At 40.0% G+C, this 21,748-nt stretch overlaps 2 protein-coding genes across 3 annotated transcripts; both read right to left on the reverse strand.

Moving 5' to 3' along the window:
* Positions 1-175: 175 nt before the first annotated feature.
* LOC110044522 (uncharacterized) lies at positions 176-17,846 on the reverse strand. 2 transcript variants are annotated; one of them, XM_089289748.1, is made up of 12 exons: positions 17,743-17,846; positions 16,080-16,194; positions 15,104-15,330; positions 10,175-10,283; positions 9,373-9,549; positions 6,266-6,522; positions 5,275-5,526; positions 4,373-4,574; positions 3,039-3,218; positions 2,529-2,735; positions 1,445-2,056; positions 176-652 (listed from the first exon to the last, which is right to left on the reverse strand). In XM_089289748.1, exons 2-12 carry the CDS (start codon positions 16,132-16,134, stop codon positions 486-488), a joined length of 2,445 nt encoding a protein of 814 aa, XP_089145874.1. In that variant the 5' UTR covers positions 16,135-16,194; positions 17,743-17,846; the 3' UTR covers positions 176-485. The 2 variants fall into 2 exon arrangements, with proteins under 2 accessions (XP_089145874.1, XP_089145873.1); XM_089289747.1 differs by having other exon boundaries at positions 15,104-15,333.
* A 2,032-nt stretch (positions 17,847-19,878) lies between these two features.
* Positions 19,879-21,604, reverse strand: LOC110044566 (uncharacterized). Its single transcript, XM_020750134.2, has 3 exons — positions 21,278-21,604; positions 20,581-20,679; positions 19,879-20,181 (listed from the first exon to the last, which is right to left on the reverse strand). The coding sequence occupies exons 1-3, from the start codon at positions 21,562-21,564 to the stop codon at positions 20,088-20,090; spliced, it is 480 nt and encodes a 159-aa protein (XP_020605793.1). The 5' UTR covers positions 21,565-21,604; the 3' UTR covers positions 19,879-20,087.
* Between the last annotated feature and the right edge of the window lie 144 nt (positions 21,605-21,748).

Consider the following 21,748-nt stretch of genomic DNA (forward strand, 5'->3'; position numbering starts at 1 on the left):
TACCCATGATAATATGCATGAGCAGAGCGAAAGTTATCCGCACGTGACATCATGGTTTTCAGCCAATCAAAAGAGAGGGTAAAATAAACCAAATCAAAGGGGTTTTTATGCTTTTTGCAAGGCAAATTCTACCACACATTTTCGCTTTTTTCCAGGGCAAAATTCGCGACATCTGTTCAATGAAATTAAATATTTTATTCTTTCGAGTGAAATCCATCAGGAGCTATTATTACATTACAAGCAGAAACGTCAGTGAGGAAAGAAATTGTTAAACCTAAATTGTCAGCTGTGACTTGAAGCATGCATTGCTATCAAATAAGTGAGGGACAACCAACGAAAATAAAATTAAAAAAAGAAATGAAATTTTTTTTTTCCAAGGCAATTTTTCCTCTGTCCCTGAGACATAACGCTCCATCGAGTAAGGGAAAATTATTTTAAGACACGCCGCCCGCATGCCAAAGCACTTGATTGGTTTAACGTGACATTCACGCCTGATACGACACAGCTGCAGTCAGGGGGGTGGTCTCTGATGTCGAGGCTGAATCAGGGTCTTCGCTGTTGATGACGTCATTTTGCTGCAGTTGTGAAGCCAGGACGGCATCCAAGGCAGCCTTAGCCGCGCTCAACGTTGGCTCATGGGATTGAAGCACCCCTGTTGAAACCAAAACATGGAGATAAACCTCAGGTCTCACTTATTTTCCCTCGATGTGGCTGGTTTTTATACCTGATATTTCCCATTTTTTATAACATTTTACAAATAGCTTCGAGAGTAACTCCTATCTCATGGGTGATGAATGGTTTTCGCCGGTTCATTTTCACGACCTGCTTGTGCTATGAAGTCCCACGGATAATAAACATTTTAGAGCCCCACCCTTCAACTTTCTGTACACGAAATCTGTGTGAAACCCAATCTTAACTCCACCCTGACAGAAAGTTTCTCCTGCATGCTAAGTCCCCTTCCTTTATCCCTAGTACTCCTTGAACATGACTACACATTAAAAAAATCGGGGGGGGGGGGGTTCCCGTAAACTGGCTACGCCTTAGTAAAATCGCTGTCAAACGAACTTTCAGCTTTAACTGTCGATGGTGTAACCACAAAGTATGGGGCGATTTTCAATTATGTCGAAAAACCAAAACCACAGTAATAACTCTAGCCAATCACAAAGTTCAAAGACACTTTAGTGAACCATATAACTTGTAGCACAGACGTATAGCCGACGCCAAGCGCGGGATAACGTGTGCGAGCGAGTCATGATTGGTTTTTGTTTACTCCTGATTGGATGACAAAGTGGCGCGAATGTTTTTTTTACGCCACACTCTCCCGTCGCGGCCCCCACATCCAGAACTCAGTAACTCTTACTGCCATTGATAAGCCAATGAGGACCTCTGACAATTTTAGGTTGTAGGTAACATGTGTGTATTTCTGAACTAAACCTTCAAGTACCTGAATCCTCAGTTGCTTCGTGTCCATTATTCTGAGCTTCTCCCCCACCATCTCCACCCTGAACTTTTTCCTGTTCGCCAATCCCCAACCCTCCTCCCTGCGAAGGCACCGTGACAATAGTAAACCCGTCATGGGTCCTTCTAGCCGTAGTCGTCACGCCATCCAGGGAGGTCACGACCACAGTCTCGGATGACTGCCCTGTTCCAGCCACGGCCTCCAGCGATGTCACGACAACTGTCTGCGGGGCGGACACGACCTGCACCGACGTCATGTCCAGCTCTTGTCCCGAGCTGTCAACAAGCGTGGAAGTCAACTGCTGAACGCCTTGTGACAGTGTCACGGCGTGCTCCAGGTCGCCTTGCACTTGAATGGCAGCATCAGATGCTATGGCAACAGGAATAGCAATGTGCCCAGTCACGTGACCACCCTCTGCCATGTGGTGTTGGATGTCTGCCAGGCTGCCGTCCATGGCCTGGAGCGCGGCCACCGAGGCCTCGTCTGCTATCACCACAGGCACGCCGTGTGCGAAGGCTTGGTTACCTGAGATGGTCTCTGTGTAGTCCAACCGCTGGCGCTTGTTTGACGGCTCATCCTGGCCAACATCATAGTCGCCTGAAGTTTGAATCCAAACAAAGTTGGTTAACACAGGGTTTGTAAGAGCATGCGCACTGCAAGTATTTATGGATTCAAATGCTGCTCTCCTTCGAGGTCCTTCATCAAAGCATCTGGTTTTAAAAACCGAAGCTGATTTTCCAGAGGGAAAAGAACACAGCTAACATAGGTAAACGCCGACGGTAAACGCCTGAACTCAAGTTGATATCTGCCAAGCCACACTTCGTATTGGTTTTTGAGTTTTCAATCGTTGCGATTTTGTCGTAAGTCAATGGTTAGTCCCTTCACTTTCTTCGAAATGCTAATGTATGCAAAACCACCCCTGGAACAGAAACAAGGTTTTAGTAATCCTCGTTTAAGTATTCGGGGAACTTCCGATTCTTACGATCCAATCAACACTAGCGCGAATACTACGAAATTGTCGCGAATGTGTAAAATTGCGGCCAAATAATCTACTTCGCAGACCTCTCACCTTCTGCCAGGTTATCAACGTCGGCCATGTCACAGTGAGCAGTCCTCTTGTGATTGGCCAGCGTGGAGGTTTGTCGGTAGGTCTTGTTACAAATGTTACATGTGTAAGGCTTGTTGTGGGTGTGTACTACATGGTGCTTGTATAGACTGGAGTACTCCGTGAACCGCTTGTTGCATCCAATCACTTGACAGATGTAAGGTCGCTCTCCTGTGCGATTAAAAACAGGAAAAGAAGCAAATGTTAAATTTTCCTTTTTGATGATGAGCATCAAAACTCTCCTTGCTGTCTCAAAGACAATTTCCGTCATTCCCTTTGGGAGATTTTGGTTTTGAGTCAGGACATTCTAGATAACCATCAGAGACAGTTAAAATTTTGAACGACCTATAGGTTTATACTAAAACAATAAGATTATTCGCCCTTGTCAACTATCGCGCGATAGAAATCTCGAGTTCATAATCTAATTGTTGAATAGATGCATTAAAAAAATGCCAATTTTCATCTAGTATATACCTGTATGTATCCTTGAATGATTCTTGTAGTTAGTAGCACTAGCAAAGGACCGCCCGCAACCCTCGTGTTCACACACGTATGGTCGTTCGCCCGTGTGAGTTCTCATGTGTACTTTTCGTATGTTGGATGTAGTGAAGGAGCGGCCACAGTCAGCGAATGGACACGCAAATGGTCTTTCTCCTAGAAACACAGATAAACGACAGGTTAAAGGCAAAGTCTGTTCCAAATCAAGAAATAGGATTAGACCAGTTGCATATCAATCAAAGATTCGCGCAGTTACTCCGGTCACGGCGGGTGGGATGAAGTTACCAGGAACTGTCTAGGAGGGTCGATATTCCCTTGAATGAAATGCTAGTCCATCGCAGGTACTCACCAGTATCCTGTCAAGTCGCACTAACATTTCGCCGGATACTCCCGGATGGAGAGGGGCACTGTGACAGTAAAGTGTCTTGTTCAAGAACACTACACAACGATTTGCGACAGGAATTGAACAATGAACTCTCTAGCTGGAATGTACCACACAAAGTCTAGCTATTTACAGGATACCAAGCCTGTCATTCCGAGAAAAGACAACAAATTTTTAACCGTGCCAATTCTAACGATTCGGTGTTAAATCACGAAAATACGTCGTGTACAATTTTATGCAGAAGGACCTATACATGTAGGGTGTCATGTACTTCCTTCAAAATTATACCTTCAGAAATGGAGCAACTTGCCTCCAAGAGAGTTTTTGACGATCAAATTTGAGAAGGAAGCTAGGCGTAAACGCGAAACACGGGCCTTGATATCTTCGCTGTCGACCTTAGGCCCCATCCACACTACACCGGAGAAATTTGAAAACGGAGCTTTTATTTTTACGGTCCACACTAATCCGTCACGAAAACGAAGCTTTTCGAAAACGTTCCTCAAACTGGAGAAATTTAAAAACACCGGCTTTTTGTTTTCGTGTGGACGGAAAACGTTTTGAAAACGAAGCTTCTTGAATTCCCCGTCCGAGTTTTCCTCAAACACAAATCCAAAATAACCGGTGATTGTTGCGTTTTTAAATCCCTCCGGCGTAGTGTGGACGGAAAAAAAACATTTGATGCGTTTTCAGAGTGAAACCTCCGTTTTCAAATTCCTCCAACGTAGTGTGGACGCGGCTCAGTCTAAAATGTGCAAAACTTGGTCATTTCACGTTGTGTTTGCAGAGGACGCCACACGACGGCTACGAAATGTACAAAGATTAATAACGCACGTGCACAGCCATTGTTTTGCTCATTAAACCTTTTGTTTGGTGACGTTCTCGTTGCCGTTGCCGTCGTGGTTTGCTTCAGCTCCTTAATCATTCTCACCTGTATGAGTTCGAACATGTTTCTGTAGATCTCCTGACGTCTTGAAAGCTTTACCGCACTCGTCATTTGGACATTTGTATGGCTTTTCTCCCGTGTGGGTTCGCGTGTGACTCTTCAGTCCATATCCGGTAGCAAAGGCTTTATCACATCCGTCAACTCTGCATTTAAATGGCTTTTCTCCAGTGTGGGCTCGTTCATGAACCTGCAAGATGGCAAAAGATACTTAACGTAACTATACCTTATAAATCTTCTTTAGCCAGATAATTCTAACAATGGTACGTAATTAATGAACAGAAAGTCCTTTTTTGAAGTAAAAACTAATATAACTCCAACTAAACGACGGAAAACCGTTTCTCATTAACAAGGAATTTCACGTCTTGGGAAGAATTTTGTACCATACCATTTATAGCCTCGCGTTGTTTCAAGACCTCTTTGACGAAGGCATAGTTGATGAAGCTGTCTTTGTGAACACCACAAAACAATGCTTAAAACAGAAGACACTGAGGCAGCCTCCACACTACACCGGAGAAATTTGAAAACGCAGCTTTATTTCTCCGGTTAGGTCTGCCATCCACACTAATCCGTCGCGAAAAAGACCTTTCGAAAACGCTCTTCAAACCGGAAGAATATGTAAACGCTGACTTTTCGTTTTCGTGTGGACGGAAAACATTTTGAAAACAGAGCTCTTAGAAAACGATAGCGTCACGATAAACACGTGATTTCCCTGACCGAGTTTTCCTCAAACACAAATCCAAAATGACCGGTGATTGTTGCGTTCTTAAATTCCTCCAGCGTAGTGTGGACGGAAAACGTTTGAGGAGTTTTCAGAGTGAAACCTCCGTTTTCAAACTCCGCCAGCGTAGTGTTGTTGGTACAAAATGTAAATTTGAATTGAAACAAACCTTTAGATGATGCGCTGTAGTGTACACTTTTCCACACCCGTCATGATCACATCTGTACGGCTTCTCCCCAGAATGAGTTCTCACGTGCTTTGTCAAGTCGCTCTGAGTAATGAACGCCTTCTCACAACCTTCCTCTTCACACCTGAATGTGTCTCCCGTGTGGCTTCGTCCATGCGCCTTCAGCCGGTACGAGGTAGAGAACTGTTTTCCACATCCGTCTATGCCACAATGGTAAATCTTCTTAGCTGAGCCCTGGTTAAGCCAAATTGAGACAATGTAACTTCAAACAATAATGCTTGTTCCCTTTTTGTGTACATTGTAGTAAGATACTATTGACGAAAAGCAGTTTCAAAGTCACATACATATAGAGCGTTTTCACGTGACGTCATGGCAGCCATATTGGTGTTCCAAAACAATGAAATGGAGGCCTTGTTGGTGTACCCAACCAATCCTGTAAGAGCTGAACTCTTTTCTTACGTTAACACTTTCTTTTGTTCCAATAAATTTGCATGGCTGCTGACGCGTAAGTGAAAACGCTCTTTATGATTGATTTATGACTTAAATTTGATATATTGTAATTAAATCCCCTATTTAAATTATAATAAAATTATATTTAACCAATGAAATTAAAATCAACTACCTAAAAATTAGTTATGGCACATTCACAGGGTGGCTATTGGCCCACTGTTTCCGACTGAATTAGAATTTTGAAGTGTTTGGATTTTCTTTTTTGCAAAGAGGAAAACCAGGAAGCTCAGACAAAAACTTTCAAATCAAGGCCAAGAACCAGCAACCAAAATACAAACCAACATCAAAAATTTAGTTTCTCTCAGACTCTGGAAGCCATACCAGCAATTTTGCAGTGATCAATAGAAGCATTTTTTGGCTTGTTTGAAAAACACTGGCATTTTTTCCCAGGGAGAAATCCTTTCCAGGGTTTTCTAGTGGAAAGACTTGATCTCAGGTTTAAGGGTTCACATCCCATCCATACCTCCTGGTCTTGTCCACCAGAATCGTCCTGGAGCACAAACAGCGTTGAGTGATCCTCATGATCAACCTGATGAGTGTGATGAGTGGTAAACTGCTCCAGAGGAATTCCTGTCGTGTCCACTGTCTCACTGGTGCTCACCATGGATGGGTTAGACTCAGATATTGTTGTCATGGAAACAGATGAGTTGGTATCAAAGGAAGTGGGTTCAGAGGTGATGACAAAACTAGTACCATCACTGCTCTGGTGGACATAGGTTGCTGATACAGAAAGTAAAAATAACAAATTATAATTGTAATTTCCAAGTCAAAAATAAACTCCATGTGCATGTAGTTAGGTTGACCAAAATGTGACAGCAGAAATGTTGTTTAAAAATAGCCAAGTCAGATCCCGAACTATCTGCCTCTTTAAACTACAATGAGAAACTTGAAAAAGTGAAAGAAATCCTGAGATGCTGGAAATACCGCCGACTCACATTGTTAGGGAAAATCACTGTTATCAAATCACTAGTGGTCTCCCAATTGGTTTATCTACTCTCGCCTCTTCGCTCAAACTACAGGGTTTTAAAAGAAATAAATGATTTACTCTACACTTTTCTATGGAATGGTAAAGGCGACAAGATAAAACGGAAGGTAATGATCAATGATTTCGGTGGTGGTGGCCTAAAAATGATTGATATTAGTTCCTTCAATAAATCTCTCAAAACCACATGGATTAAAAAATATTTAGATAACAACAATAAGGGAAAATGGAAAATCTTTTTTGATATAACCCTAAAAAAATATGGCTTTCAAAACTTTTTTTCCTACAACCTCAACGTTAGAGACACCTTATCGACAATAACAACTTCGGATGCCTTTTTAAAAGAACTATTAGGAATCTGGGCGGAAGTTAACTTTGAACCTGAAATAACATCGAAAGATCACTTTCTGGATCAACAACTTTGGCATAACTCCCTAATAAAGATAGCCAACAAAACAGTTTTTTTTTTAAATTGGTTCACCAAGGGAATAACTCGGGTGAAACATCTTTTAGGACCGGACAACAACTTTCTCTCGTTAAATGATTTCCGCTGTAAGTATGAAATAGACCCTCGCCCTCTCAGCTTCTACGGATTAATATCGGCTGTAAAGTCTCTTCGGACTGATTCTAATTTTCAAGATTTACAGAACACCGACCACGAATATGAGCCACTTACAACAAGAATTTTGCAGGTCAAAAAAGCAACTACAATAATATATAAAAAACTGATTAGTAACAAGAGTTTAACCCCAGTGTCAAGTCAAAAGAAGTGGCTAGAGGATTGTGGCCTACCAATAAATGACAACATAAATTGGAATGCTGCCTATCTTTTAGCTAAAAAATGCACAAAGAGCACTAAGCTGATAGAGTTTCAGTTTAAATTCTTACATAGACGTGTACCAACCAATAACTTTTTATTTAGAATAGGTCTACAGGGCGATGAAAAGTGCAGTTTTTGTCACACCTCCTCTGAGTCAATAATTCATCTTTTTTGGTCATGCCGTCAAACATCTCACTTTTGGAATAAACTTACTGAATGGCTGAAAAACTTAAATTTACTTCCTAGAGATTATGCTTTGACAAATATTACTGCTTTGGGTCTGAGGCCAGATATCTCTCAATTTGCGCTTCTTATAAATTACTGCTTTCTCTTAGCACGATATCACATATGGCTCGCTAAAACAAAAAATGATCATCCAAATCTTACGCTTTTCATATGCACACTAAAATTACAGTATGAGATAGAAACAAAAAGTGGAGACACGAAGAAATGGAAACCTCTTACAGGATACATGAGGATTTAATTAATATTTTAGATTATATTTTCTGTAGGGTTATCTATCTCCTACCCATTAAGCTATTTCTAATCTCCTGTCAGATGCATAACTCATTTTACTTTTAATGTACCACATGCCTTTGGTCTGTTTTTTTATGTTTCTGTACTACAACCTCAAGCTGTAATGATAACTAGCTATTTTTCTTCTCAGTTTTTTTTTTCTTTGCCCCTTGTCGTCACTGTATTTCTTAATTGTGTAAGTCGTGTAACTGTATTTGTTAGTAATGTAAGTCATTTAGTTATTGTAATTTAAATAGCGTAAATAATTAGAGCAATATAATGTAAATAGAGTTAGTGTTGTAAAAAAAAAAAAATGTTGTAGATGAGTTAGACGCATATTTAAAAAATAAATCGCTATTAAGTGGAAATGGAAAAAAATAAATAAATAAATAAAAAAAATAAAAATAGCCAAGTGGATAATTGTGATAAACTATCTGGATTGAGCACTGTCAGCATTTGTCTTGTTGAACATGAGGTGAAAAAAAAAAACCAAACAAATAAACCCAAAATTGGTAACAAATTAGCTGTGCATTTTGTACCATAAATTTTAAGCTTGATATGACTCAGAAGTGATATTTTCTTAATAAACTCTAAAAATTCCACTCAAATCCTTTAAGTGCCCCAGTTAGATTCCAGTTATAAGCCCTGCCCCCTGCCCATCCAACTTTTCCATGATATTAACTTGTTCACATCCTCATGGAACATTGTACTTCAATTAATTCTTGACAGGATATCAATAAATTTACGTGAAGAGTGCTGCCAGTTTAATCAGACTGGTTTTCTTACACAATATCACACATGAACTTTAGTCATTTCTTATCAGGTTACATTTATATCCAAAACATTTATATATATATATATTTCACTTTTAAAGTGCTTGTACCATTCATTGAATATATAACCTCCCCCAGTCACATTACCACATCTTTCAATGACACATGAGCTCTGAAGTTCAAAACCTAACTAACGTTTTTGGCTGCTGGCAATCATAATTACCACAACAACCATTTGCATCTTGAAAGGAAGATCACAATCAACAGAAATGACCTTTTGAACCTGAAGCAAACCTCTGAATCCTGAGAGGTCTGTTGGATGGTTGATAGCATTGAAACACCACAAAAATTGATTGAGCTTGGAGTTTACATATTGTAATTGAACTAGGCAGAGTAAAGCCCACTCAAACTCAGGATTAGAAGCAGCATTTTATAATTTTACTACCTAGAGTACTGAGAGTTAACTGAAGTCACAGTACCTTCAAATGTGCTTCCAGCGGGGAGAGTCTGCACAGTGCCACCAGGTAGTTCTGTCAGGGTCACGGCCTGTGGCTCAAGAAACACAGTTCCACCCGGTGTTGAACTCACCACTACAGCTGACTGAACAAGATCACCTGGTGCCAAGCTTGTCTGCACAGGTTGAAAGGCTTCATTACCTTGAAAAACAGTCAAAGAGTGGGTTACACAGATGTGGAGGAAGTGAGATAGATACTGATATATAGATATATAGACATTGTTTGTATCTAATAGATATAACTGAATATATAAGAGAGATCATAGGGTATTTGAACTGCGGAGAAAGATATGAGGGAATCAGTGATCATCGCAGTTCCATACTTAAGTAGCTCAGTGTGAAATTAAAGACTGAAAAAAAATTCAGGCCTGAACAGGATTAGAACTGATGACCTCTGCGATACTGGTGCAGTGCTCTACCAACTGAGCGATCAAACCAACGGGGAGCTGGTCATGTTGTAAGTTCATAATACACCATCATATAGATAGTCAAGAATGCAAGTGAATATATGAATGATCATGTATTTGAACTGCGAAGAAAGATATGAAAACATCAATGATCATCACAGATATATACACAGAGTACAAGGGTCATGGGCTTGAATCCCATTCAATTTTTTTTTTCACCCCTCCCTCCCCCCGCCCCCCTCTTCCATTTGCGAGATCAAGTAAATCTTGAAAATTATACTTCAAAATTCAAATTCTATCCTTCAAAGAATGACAAGACTTTGTAATAATAAGTACTCTAGTCTACAATTAAATATTTACCTTCTTGCTGTTCCACCGTGGCCATGATGGTTGCAGTAGCAGCATCTTGTTCTCCTTGTTGAGCTACTAATATCGAATCATCTTTGACGTCAACATGGCTGTCATCACTCTGCAAAATAGCAGAGGAATCTTGCATTACAAACTACTGACATCTCATCATGAAGTGACCCTCAGGAGTCACTGCTACATGTTCATGTACTAATAACTCACACTAGCTAAGATACAACTGGCAATCCAGCTACAGGTCACCTGTGTAAATCCCATCCCCCTTGCAAAACAATTCTTAGCCAACGTACTCATTTATACAGCCGGGCAAAGAAGTAAGCAGCGGGAATTATGAGTGCAAGTGTCTTGCCTAAAAGGATGCACAAATTACAAGGACACTGTTTGCTGTGCTCAAAGCCCCATTCCTAAAAGTGTTCAATCTCTCAAGGACAGCAATAACCAATTTATCTAGTACATGTACAGCTGTATACCACATGCCTCAGGCACCATACCACAGGCTGGAGAACAGTTAATTATATATTTTTGTTGCTAATTGGATAGTACATTCTTTCATAGTACATGTACCTAGTTTTATTACACTTTCACTTTGATCCATTTTCTCTGAGTGGGGGGGGAGGGGGTCAATGTGCCTAAATTTAATTCAGAAGTGTAGCAGCTCTCATAAGCGTGTAATTCTCTTCATTGTTAGCAGCTATTATTGTTTTTGGGCTAGGGGCATTGTTTCTGTTGTTTGTTCTTTTGTTCTCTCAAAGGGTAGCAAGCCATTCATGTGAGACCTTACAAGAGCTGCGACAAAAAAAAAAAATAAATATAAATATACATTTATATAGCGCCATTTTCCACTAATTGTCCATGGCGCTTTACAATACTTTAAAATTAAAATCCTAATTCTTTAAAAACCTAAAATCCTAAATCCTAAAAGTTAAAATCCTAAGAATTAAATACGCTATATAATACAATTAGGCTACAGATAAAAAGTAAAAACTACAAATCAAATGCACGCTTAAAAAGATAAGTCTTAAGATTAGCCTTAAAAACTGCCTCTGATGATGAAAGTCTGATCTGGAGGGGTAGTTTATTCCAGAGCCTTGGTGCCGCCACGGAAAAAGCCCTTTCACCATACGTTTTAAGATTTGCTCTAGGCTCATCAAGCAACCTGTTGTTTGAAGATCGTAGTGTCCGACCAGAAATGTTAAATCGCAGTAGGTCTCTAATGTAATCAGGGGCCAGTCCATTCAGAGCTTTGTAAGTTAACAACAATATTTTGAAAATAATCCTAAAATGAACTGGCAACCAATGTAAGCTCCTTAGTATTGGTGTGATGTGTTCCTGCCTTCTAGTCAAGGTAACAAGGCGAGCTGCTGAGTTCTGTACAAGCTGAAGTCTATTAATCAGATACTTTGGGAGACCGTACAGTAGGGCGTTACAATAGTCCAAACGCGATGTTATGTAAGCGTGAACAATGGTCTCAGTAGTACTCTGGGATAGGTATCGCCTAATTTTAGCTATACTACGAATGCGGAAAAGTGCGCTCTTGCAGGTTATTTTAACGTGTTCTTTGAAATCCAAACATTGATCGAATGCAACTCCTAAATTCCTGGCCTGTTTACTAGACTTGATTACTTCATCACCAACTCGTATATAGTCGAGGGGTGGTCGTGGACGATATTTAGAACTAATAACCAAAAGTTCAGTCTTATCCCGATTTAACTTAAGTTTGTTGCGCAGCATCCAGTCCCCAATGTCCTTAACACATAATTCTACTGCCATCTTTGAGCTTGATAGATGATTAGGGCAATTGGACGTAAACGACAAGTACAACTGTGTGTCATCTGCATAGAGATGAAACGGTATGCTATGCTTTCTGGCTATGTCACCCAGCGGACTTGTATAAAGGGAATACAACAAGGGTCCCAGTACAGAACCCTGTGGTACCCCGTAGGGTAAATTCTTCTTTGACGATTCAATTCCATTGACAGAAACAAACTGTTCGCGTGAGTGAAGATACGAATGAAACCAATTAAGAGCAGTGTTCCTAATACCAAAGCGATTCTGTAGTCTAGATAACAAAATCGAATGATCGACAGTATCAAACGCAGCCGATAAATCGAGCAATAGTAATATAACCGATCTGTTATTGTCAATAGCCTTCAAAATATCATTTTGAACTCTCACAAGCGCAGTCTCTGTACTGTGATGAGATTTATATGCCGACTGAAATTCTTCTAATAAGCCTTCATTATCATTAAGGTGGTCCATTAATTGTGCTGCAACTGCTTTCTCCGTAACTTTGGATAGAAAATATAAATTCGAGACAGGACGAAAGTTCGAAAATAGTTCATGATCAGCTCCACTCTTTTTCAACAACGGCTTCAACATGGCAACCTTGAATCTATCAGGTACTTGGCCACTTGTAAGAGACAAGTTAACTATACGAGTGATCATTGGAAGCAGATAATGACGGCACCCTTTGAACACTAAGGATGGAATTGGATCAAGTGTACAGGACTTTGAACACAGGTGATTCACAAAACAAGATACGACCTCCTCATTGACCAGTTTAAATTCACTTAGCAGCTGACCAGCTAGACAGCTTTCAGACTCAGCATTGCATGAAGTAACTTGACCGTCATTCAGAGTTCCATCAACTTTGTCAAGATCATTGCGGATTTTAACAATTTTGTCACTAAAATATTCAACGAATGATTCGGACAGAGAACAGTTATTAGGCCCAGATGGATAACGCTGGACTGGATTGGAGTGCAGAAGCTTCTCTATTGTCTTAAAAAGAAGTCCAGAGTTCCCTGAGTTTTCCTGGATCACTGATGAATAAAATGTGTGCTTCGCGGAGGCAATCATGTCATTAACAACACTGTTCTGAAACACATACCGTTCTCTATCTGCAGGTAATCTTGTACGTCGCCAGTTACGTTCGAGCTTCCTCCTTATGTTCTTTTGAACACTAATGTCAGTTGAATACCAAGGCGCACAAGGACGAAGAACTACCTCACGGGTCCTTTCGGGGGCATAAACATCAAGGGTGGACTTCAAGACCCGATGATAGGAATCAACTAACGAATCCAAATCACGCTGTGATTCGTCAAACAAGGACGAATTGATGATAGTGTCATTGAATTCAGCATAATCAATCGAACGCAGCTTCCGGTGGCGAATAGTTCTTGTTGGAAATTGTGGTTTGTGCAATAATAAATGCATAAAAATAGCGTAATGATCAGAAATCAAAGGGTCATGAACCATAACATTGTCTATAAGTTTACACTGATTTCTAGTAATGATTAAATCCAAGATATGACCACTTGTGTGAGTCGGCGTAGTCACCCATTGTTTCAGATCGAAAGATGCTATTAGGTCACAAAAATGCAATGCGTTGACATCACGCGAAGAATCCACATGTAGATTAAAATCACCGACAATTAAAAGCTCGCCTGATGCTGTGGCCAATTCCTCAAGCAGGAGAGAAAATTCATGATAAAATGTTGACAAAGGCACAGATGACGGTGGGCGGTAAATAATTATCATCCTGATCATCTTTGAGCTCTTGAAACGAACATCCAAGAATTCGAACGACTGGAAGGAAGTGTTCCACTCACTATTTTTGCATTTAATATCCATACTTTCTTTGAAAAGCAAGCCGACACCACCACCTCTCGATTCCCGTGGAATGTGGATAAAATCATAACCAGTGGGACATAAATCACCAATCTCAACACAATCAATATTTCCAGGTCTGAGCCACGTCTCCGTCAAAGCAAGAAGATCAATATCCTTGTCAACAACAAAGTCTTTCAGTACGCTAGATTTATTCCTTATTGACCTGGAATTGAGCAAACAAAAGTTGATCGCGTGAGAAGTATCCTGGGTGTTAGCAACTTGTGAGATCTGCACCTTCACGAGATTGTCGCGATTAAGCAAAGATGCAAATTTCGAAAAACGATCATTTCGATTTGAAACAACCGTCCTTATGCTCCTCTGCCTCGTTCGTGACTTCGCCCATACACCTGCTCTACATCCTCTTGTCCGAAGCAAACTGAAATCCTTTAAGACCGAAACCAGATGAAAAGGCAAACGAGCCGGCGAAAAACGCCGCACTGATAACAACTCACTTCTTGAATATGTAATAAGTTGTGGCGACCGAAATGAATGATGATATAATCCAACCGACCTTGAGGTAATTTCTTGGTTAGATTCAGGTCCTGGATTTGAAGATATATCAACATGCACTGTCAAATCCATGACAAAAGGTTTCGAGGGAAGAACTAAACAGGTAGACCCATGCTTAGCCTGTTTTGAGCATGGTTGGAACACTTCAAGACTACTGAGCTCTTGCCGTCTTATAACCACGTGAGATCCAACCAGGCTAAATTCACGTCTAAAATTGCCAGGAAGAAAACCATCGGAGAAACATCCATGGATATCTTCGAAGCAGAAGTGGTTAAAACCAGAGTGAGTCCATCCATAGGGCGAAAAATCATCAGAATAGGCTAGAAATATAAAATAAATCAAGAGAACGCGAACGACACCGGCAGCCATCTTGGCGCGCATAACAAGCTCCCATTTAGTTACACTTTAACCCTGTAAAATTTATTCTGATCATAAAGCCCTTGTAAAAGTGTTAGACAGTGGGAAATGTCTGTATTCAAGAGAAAATTAGCATATCTTTTACAATATTTGTGTTTTAAGTGCCATGTAGATCCAGTTCATACACCAGGTGGGCATATCCTACTTAATAGCTACTAAAATTATTAATTAAAATTATTAATTTAAACGAATCTCTATCCCCTTCTTGATCAACCTAGACCCCCAGATTGGGGAAACCATGTTCCATATTGACTCCACTTATAAGCAGAATTTTCTAGTATTAATAAAACTAATTTTGAGTACAGCATATAAACCAAGACTTACAATAACAATGCTCTTGCCATCAGCACCATGTGGTTGTAACACATCACCAGCGACAACAGCAACAGGAACCGAAGACTGGTTGGCATACACACTGGATGGCTCCAGTTTACCAGAGTTTGTGAAGACTTGCTGTTGTGCCAACAACAGACCAATCACCTCCTGCTCGGTGGAATTGATTGGCTGACCGGCAATGTGACTGACAGATACTGGTGCCATATCATTGGGTTCTGCTGAAGACAAAAACATGTTTTAATATACAGTGTATTACATTATTAACCTTCTTTACAAAATGAATTCTGTAAAACCATTTAAAGTATGGAAGCTATTAAATATAAAGTTTACATTGTTACAGTAGATGCTAAGCTACAATTGTAATGGGCACCTTTCTCAAGCAGAATGACTTACATGTATGTAAAGACATGGACCTCAAAGCCACATAAAAACACAGCAATTTTTGTTCCCATAATTAAACTCCTCCTCTAAGTTGACATTTAGGTCCTAAGGGTGTTAGGTCATGGGCAGTTCAGCTGTATTTTGGAGGAGTTAAAAGTTCCTTCTTTTACAACTTGACTTTGAGACTCCAAATTTCCATTTTGAGTGAGGAAATGTCAGGTTTGATTACTTTTTTTTATCAAACTACTTTTTTAAAACATGGCATTATAATCACAAGAACCCAAGTACAATTTTGTCAAATTTTGTGCAAAATTTCAAACAGAGAATCTTAATGTCATATATAAAATGAAATTCCTCATAACTACAATGCAAATTAACATTATGTAGGGGTTCATAGCATGGAGGCTTGAGGCGTACAATTTTACTTCTTTTTTAGATAAACGACAGTCACCAGCTTGAGGCCCTGTGGCCTACAAAAACAGATGGATTGTATTCACAAGCTCAAAGCTAGGAAAAAAGGATCACCACCAAAAGATGAGTCATCAGATGTGAAAAAGCTCAATTAATAAAGTTATTGTTTCACCTTCCAAATGGACCTCCTTTTCATCTTTAATCATTCCATCCAGATCTGTGTCCATGGCTTATTGTCAAATATTTCAGATGTAGTAGTTTAAGGGTCCAAGGTAGATCGATGGAAACTTGGAACAGAAAAAAAGTTCAACATTACCAACTTGTAAGTAGAGGAGTGAATACATTGCAATTAATTTTGCAGAATGCTCTAAAAATGTATGCTCAGGACTTTGTTAGGTAACAGAAAATAATAATGTCAATGACTTTAGAAACTCATAAAGCCAATGCCAGCTAAAAACAAAAATTCACATCCAAGATATCCTCGATTTTGTGCAAAGGTGGGGAGAATAAGGTCACATATAATTACTGCACCGAAGAGTTATATTACCAAATGCAAGCAACCCTCTATATTCAACCTAATAGTTTCATTTAACCTTGGCTATGATAGGTGACAAACTAGTCTCGAAAAATTTTGTTGTTCACCTTTAGTGGCTCTTAGTGGGGAGGATTTGACAACCCAAAGATGGCAGCAAAAGGTTTATGAGCAAGGCACATGATCAGGGCAAAAAAATCAGTGCGACTGACTGGAGAAAAATAACTTGAACCTCGTTTTCACTACGCCTGGTTCATGTTTCATCACTAATGAAACAGAAAGAAATTTGTCAAATTTACAAACTGGACACCCTCACCTGGACTTAATTTATAATATCAAAATATTTGTAAGTTTCCACCATTTAGGGAAATTAATTCTATGATAGTTTTGATATTATCTTCCATGTGATGTCCAAAAAACATATTTGCTCAATTTTACTTTACAATTTAGTAAGTTTATATGGGTGACGGTTAAGTTCATAATTAAGACAAAATACACAACTAGCAATCTCGCTTCTTTTTCAGCTTCTTGTAGGCTCACTGATAAGACTAAATTGACTTTGCCAAAGGCAATATTATTTATTAGAAATTTATGACCATATAATTTCTTTGTTTCAAGTTTATATCTGAATGTCTAGTCCAGAAAGTTCTGTAATTAAAGCAAGAAATATTTCAAGCATTGTTTTAAATATCTAATTTGACTTCAAAGATACTGTAACACAAAAGTAACAGTAGCTCATCAAAACGCCGGTCTGTCATACTGGTTTGGTTTTTCCTCGTCAAAAATACACAACATAACACACTTGATCTAACTCATTTGGCACAGGGAAAACGATTTATTACTGTTTTCACTTCACTGACTTGGAGTCACGAACCATTGCAACTTTTTAGACGGTTGTGTTTTGAATAAGCCACGAAGTACAAAGAAGAGCTCAATACCCTGAAAAAAACATGGCAGCGTTCTTCACAGATCGCACAATTCTTCATTGTCAATTCAGCAATTTCGAAACGCTCTTCTACAGACTCCTGCCTAAAACAACTAAAGCAAATGAAAGCGACCCTTCCGACCCATCAAGCGACGATCAACAGATATTCGAATCCTTTACGGTTTTAGCCGCGCTTCGGGCGAAAGGGCGCCGTCTTCGAACGAAATCACAAGTAAAAGAACCCGTGTCCGCCATTGTTGTTCGCTTCAACGCCGTTGAGAAGAACAAGCGCTCGGAATTTTTCGATTGTAAAGGCATTACAGAGCTAGAAACAGTCACCATATCCATTCTCTGATTCCCACAGAAAACTACAAATACCTGAACTTTAGGTAAACGCAATGCACGCCGGGTTCCAAGTGTTGAACGCTGGGAAGAAAAAACGTTTCCCAACAGCACCTTAATAAAACACTCACACCACGAAGGTAGGTCACTTCGGCCCTCCGATCGTCTGACGATTGATGCCGAAAACCGTAAATATTGCAACGAACCTTGCCGATGCAAGCCGAACTTTATTGTTTCCCAAATATGGGCATGTTGGCAGGTAAATATGGCGGGAAAGGTGATAAAATGATTATCTTCCTCAGCACCTACTTATAGACTATCCCTTTTAGTCCTTTTAAAACTGAAGAAATAGACATTTAAAATATGGTTTTCAGATATCTGACTAGACAATGGCAAACTTTTCTAAAATTCGTCAGATTTTCAAAAGTCCTTGTCATGGAAACTGACCATGTGCTCTTGCACATTTATTCAAAAATCACCTTGCTGTAGAAAGTTCTCGCTAAGTAATTTGCATATTGCAATTAGAAAGTTGCTAAGCAGTCAGTTTGAAATTGTTGGAAGCTAGAATGGTGGCGCCGGTGTCTTTGAGATGGTAATGATCATGAACATAACTTTTTTTTCTCCCAAAAACCGTCGAATTTCAAAGGTAAAGAATACAATTTAATGTACTGGATGCAATTTTCAGTGTGTGGAAGGCTGACTGGAAATTTGACAGTATCACTGATCACATTAATTCGTTATTTTCGTGTTCACATATGGGACAAAATTTCGGTGGAGACCGAGGCTTTTAATCTGAACAACTATTCCACGAGGGCGCGCTGGATATGAGGTGGTAGATAGCTAACGAGGCACGTAGGGCCGAGTCGGCTATAATCATTTCCACCAAATATTTTCGCTCGAGCGTGATTGGTTTAGACGCGTTTCGTGACTTAATTCCCCAGCTAAAACTGGGGAATATTTGAGTGTTATAATCCATCAAATATTTTCGCTCGCGCGCGATTGGTCTAAACGCGTCACGTAATCGAATATTACCCAGCTAAAACTGGGGAATATCCGAGAATATTTCCCAATTTTCAAAACCGCACGTGTTGCGAAATATATTTGAAGAATAATAAACACAATAGTCTCCGTTTGGCGCAAAAAGATGCTCGGATGCTCACAGTTTTCCTACAGCTACGCTCTCGCAAAACTGTTCGCTTCTCGGAACAGATAATGTCCACGGACAAATATCCGAGCATATTTCCGCGCCAAATGGAGGCTATTGTTCATATATCCAAAAAGCGCAAGTGGAATGATTGTTTTACCGACAAAAAAGCCCCCTATATGTGTATATAGTGCGTACGCTTACCATATTTGTAGGGCATGGTATAATGGCTCATAAACCGTGATGGCTAAGCCAATGAGAACTCTTCAATTGCATTATCCAATGATCCAGTTTTTAATAAGTCTTATTACAGCTAAATCCGCGAGCGGGCAAGATGAACCCAATACCGCGCTGTACTTTTTTGTGATTGGCTACCCGAGCGGGCATTCTCGGCTTTTTCCCGCAAGAAAATGGTGTTGTTTATGCCATATAATAAATCCTTTATTGACCAAGCTCGTTCGGCTTATGAAACTCGACTGCGCCTCAGTCCATAAACACGCAGAAAAAATAACTCAGCCAATGGACCTCGCACTTGGTCAATAACTCACACGTGTCACGGCATTTTAGTAACAATTGCAAATGTTTGCAAATTAATTAACCTCACCATGCCAGCCAGCCTCACCATCAGTGAAGATCTCCGATGAAGCCTTAGATGAGCACTCCCCTTCCCCGGGTATATTTCATCATATTGGTGATAGAAATTACGTCTTCCTATTTATAATTCCCACACCCACCCTTGTTTATAGGGCTAGGCTCCAGCATCAGGTCTGGTAACGGAAACTACTTCTGTTAATATAAAGCTCCTGGATGTGAACACACTTCCCCCCCCCCCTCTTCCCCCTCTGCCCCCTTCCCCTCGCTCCTAGACCTCGTAGTAAGTGTTCCCACATTTTGGGTACACAAAAATTGAGACAAAAACTCTCTCATCTCCTTTCTCTCTGTTTTGTTTGTGCCCTCGCCCCAATTTTCGCGCGGTCCGTATACAGAGAGGGAACGCTTGTGCATTTAATTCTTTTAAAAACACTGTGTTATTTTATCATGTTTTATTTCTATCAAAATGCAAATGTACGGTTTTTTAATCTTTTGAACTTAATCTCGGCCTTGCATTCGTGAATCGCAGATTCAATATTCTTATAAAAAAATATATTATCGAAAAAAAGGTCACGCAAGGTTCGATCGTGTGTGCCCACATAGCGGCTAAGCCAAGCCACGTGACTAAGTCACGTGCGCCTCTGAATCACGTGTCCAAAAGAAGTTCCTCCTTGTCATCTGGCGACTTTCCCGGTGGAAGTTTACGGTAAGAGATAGTCGGTTCTGTTTGTTTTGTAGGCCTGCAAGAAAGAAAGGGAAGAAAACGAAAAATAATTTCTAAACTTAAGACCGGTTTTGCTTCAACGGGCTTAAAATTTCAGAATGCTCTGACTGTTTCATAATAAGTTCATCACATACAGTCATTTAGAAGCTGACGGCAAATTCAGGCGACTTAAGGAAGTTCAGTATATCAAAACTACAAATCTTAAATACTCGATAAGGTTTAAATATTCGCCTAAATGATCAACAAATGCACAAAGCAGGAGTAATGGACTTCTGCAAGGAGGAATTTTATTGGGAGCGTCCCCGATTAGTTGGCTTTCGGGCTGACTAGGAGTTTTAGACTCTGAAATAAAGTTTATTGATTGATTGATTAATTGAACCTCGGGAGATATTTTGATGCTTTATTCTATACTTACTTGCTTGATTGATCTTCTTCACTTGACGCCTCAGCGGCAGCCAAATTGGCCAGAGGCGTCTCACCAACAAATTGATCTTCAACAAAATATCCCTTTAATCTGTCCAAAAAAAATACCGGGTAATACACCATTTAGAGGTAAAGAGGTAAAGTAAGACGTTTAAGAAAACCACAACGGCAACTGCAAAGGGAATGAGCAGGACAATGGCTGCGCACGTGCATAATAATTCTTGGTACATTTCTTTGCCGTCCTCTGTATAACAACAGCGTGAACCAGATAACCAACAAATGACCAGATTCTGCGTTGTGTGGAGAACGTGAACCGCGACGGATAATTTTCTTGCTTTTCTGCAAGAAACTAGGAACAACCTCGTTCTCACGTCGGACGCTCCACTAGTATCCAATCTCCAATTCTTTGTTTTTGTTTTTTTTATCAGATTGATAAATTTCATTCCTAAAAATATGGAATCCCCTTTCACCTCTTTTACTACAAAGTCGTCCAATCAGCAAAGATATTCATACTTTTATCTTAAGCGAGATTCCCTAACATTTTGCGATTACCAGCAGAGGTAACTTTGACAGCATGTTTGCGTGACATCAAACACTTCAGGGCTTTTGGCTATTTTCCGCTCTTTTTCAGAAAGGAAGGAACTTCATACTCCTGCTAAAACAAGAAAAATGCTTGTTCTTAATTTTACCTGGTTCCATCCTTGCGTACAAGTTCTCCATATCCATGTTTTTTGTTGTTATGCCATGTACCGATGTACCTATCACCGCTTGGATAAACAAAAGCATCCTCGCCGTCTCTCGAAGCTTCGTTCTCTTCCACAAACGGAAAATTATCTTCGATATCACAACAGTCACCGCAGTGGCAACAAGGCTCGCAGTACTGTATACAGCACGGATGGCCGCAACGAAATTTCTCACCGCATTCGCACAATTTGAGGCAGTAACACAGGCAGCATTTTGAACAAGTTGCACCCATGTTTTGGACTTGTCTTTCGTGTCTAAAGAGAGAGCGTGATGTAACGTAATACTGGAGCTTCTGTAAAGGTCAATAACGCCCCGCCCTTTTGTAGACGTGTCGAAGAGTGTGTTATTCGTCAGCTGAGATAATGCTAGCTATAGAGTGTTATTTCAGGGTTAAATGTTGTTTGTCTGAAGACCAG

Source organism: Orbicella faveolata, unplaced genomic scaffold, assembly GCF_042242905.1.
Source record: "Orbicella faveolata isolate gen_17 unplaced genomic scaffold, um_ofav_v1 contig_2, whole genome shotgun sequence".
NCBI lineage: Eukaryota > Metazoa > Cnidaria > Anthozoa > Scleractinia > Merulinidae > Orbicella > Orbicella faveolata.

Coding starts and splice junctions, on each gene's coding strand:
- LOC110044522 (XM_089289747.1), bottom strand. CDS start 16,134: ATGGACACAGATCTGGATGGAATGATTAAAGATGAAAAGGAGGTCCAT. Junction 6,523..9,372: donor CGCTGGAAGCACATTTGAAG/GTACTGTGACTT, acceptor TTTCTGTATCAG/CAACCTATGTCCACCAGAGC. Junction 4,575..5,274: donor CTACAGCGCATCATCTAAAG/GTTTGTTTCAAT, acceptor GCCATCTTGCAG/GTTCATGAACGAGCCCACAC.
- LOC110044566 (XM_020750134.2), bottom strand. CDS start 21,564: ATGGGTGCAACTTGTTCAAAATGCTGCCTGTGTTACTGCCTCAAATTG. Junction 20,680..21,277: donor GTACGCAAGGATGGAACCAG/GTAAAATTAAGA, acceptor TTTTTTGGACAG/ATTAAAGGGATATTTTGTTG. Junction 20,182..20,580: donor GAAGAAGATCAATCAAGCAA/GTAAGTATAGAA, acceptor TCTTTCTTGCAG/GCCTACAAAACAAACAGAAC.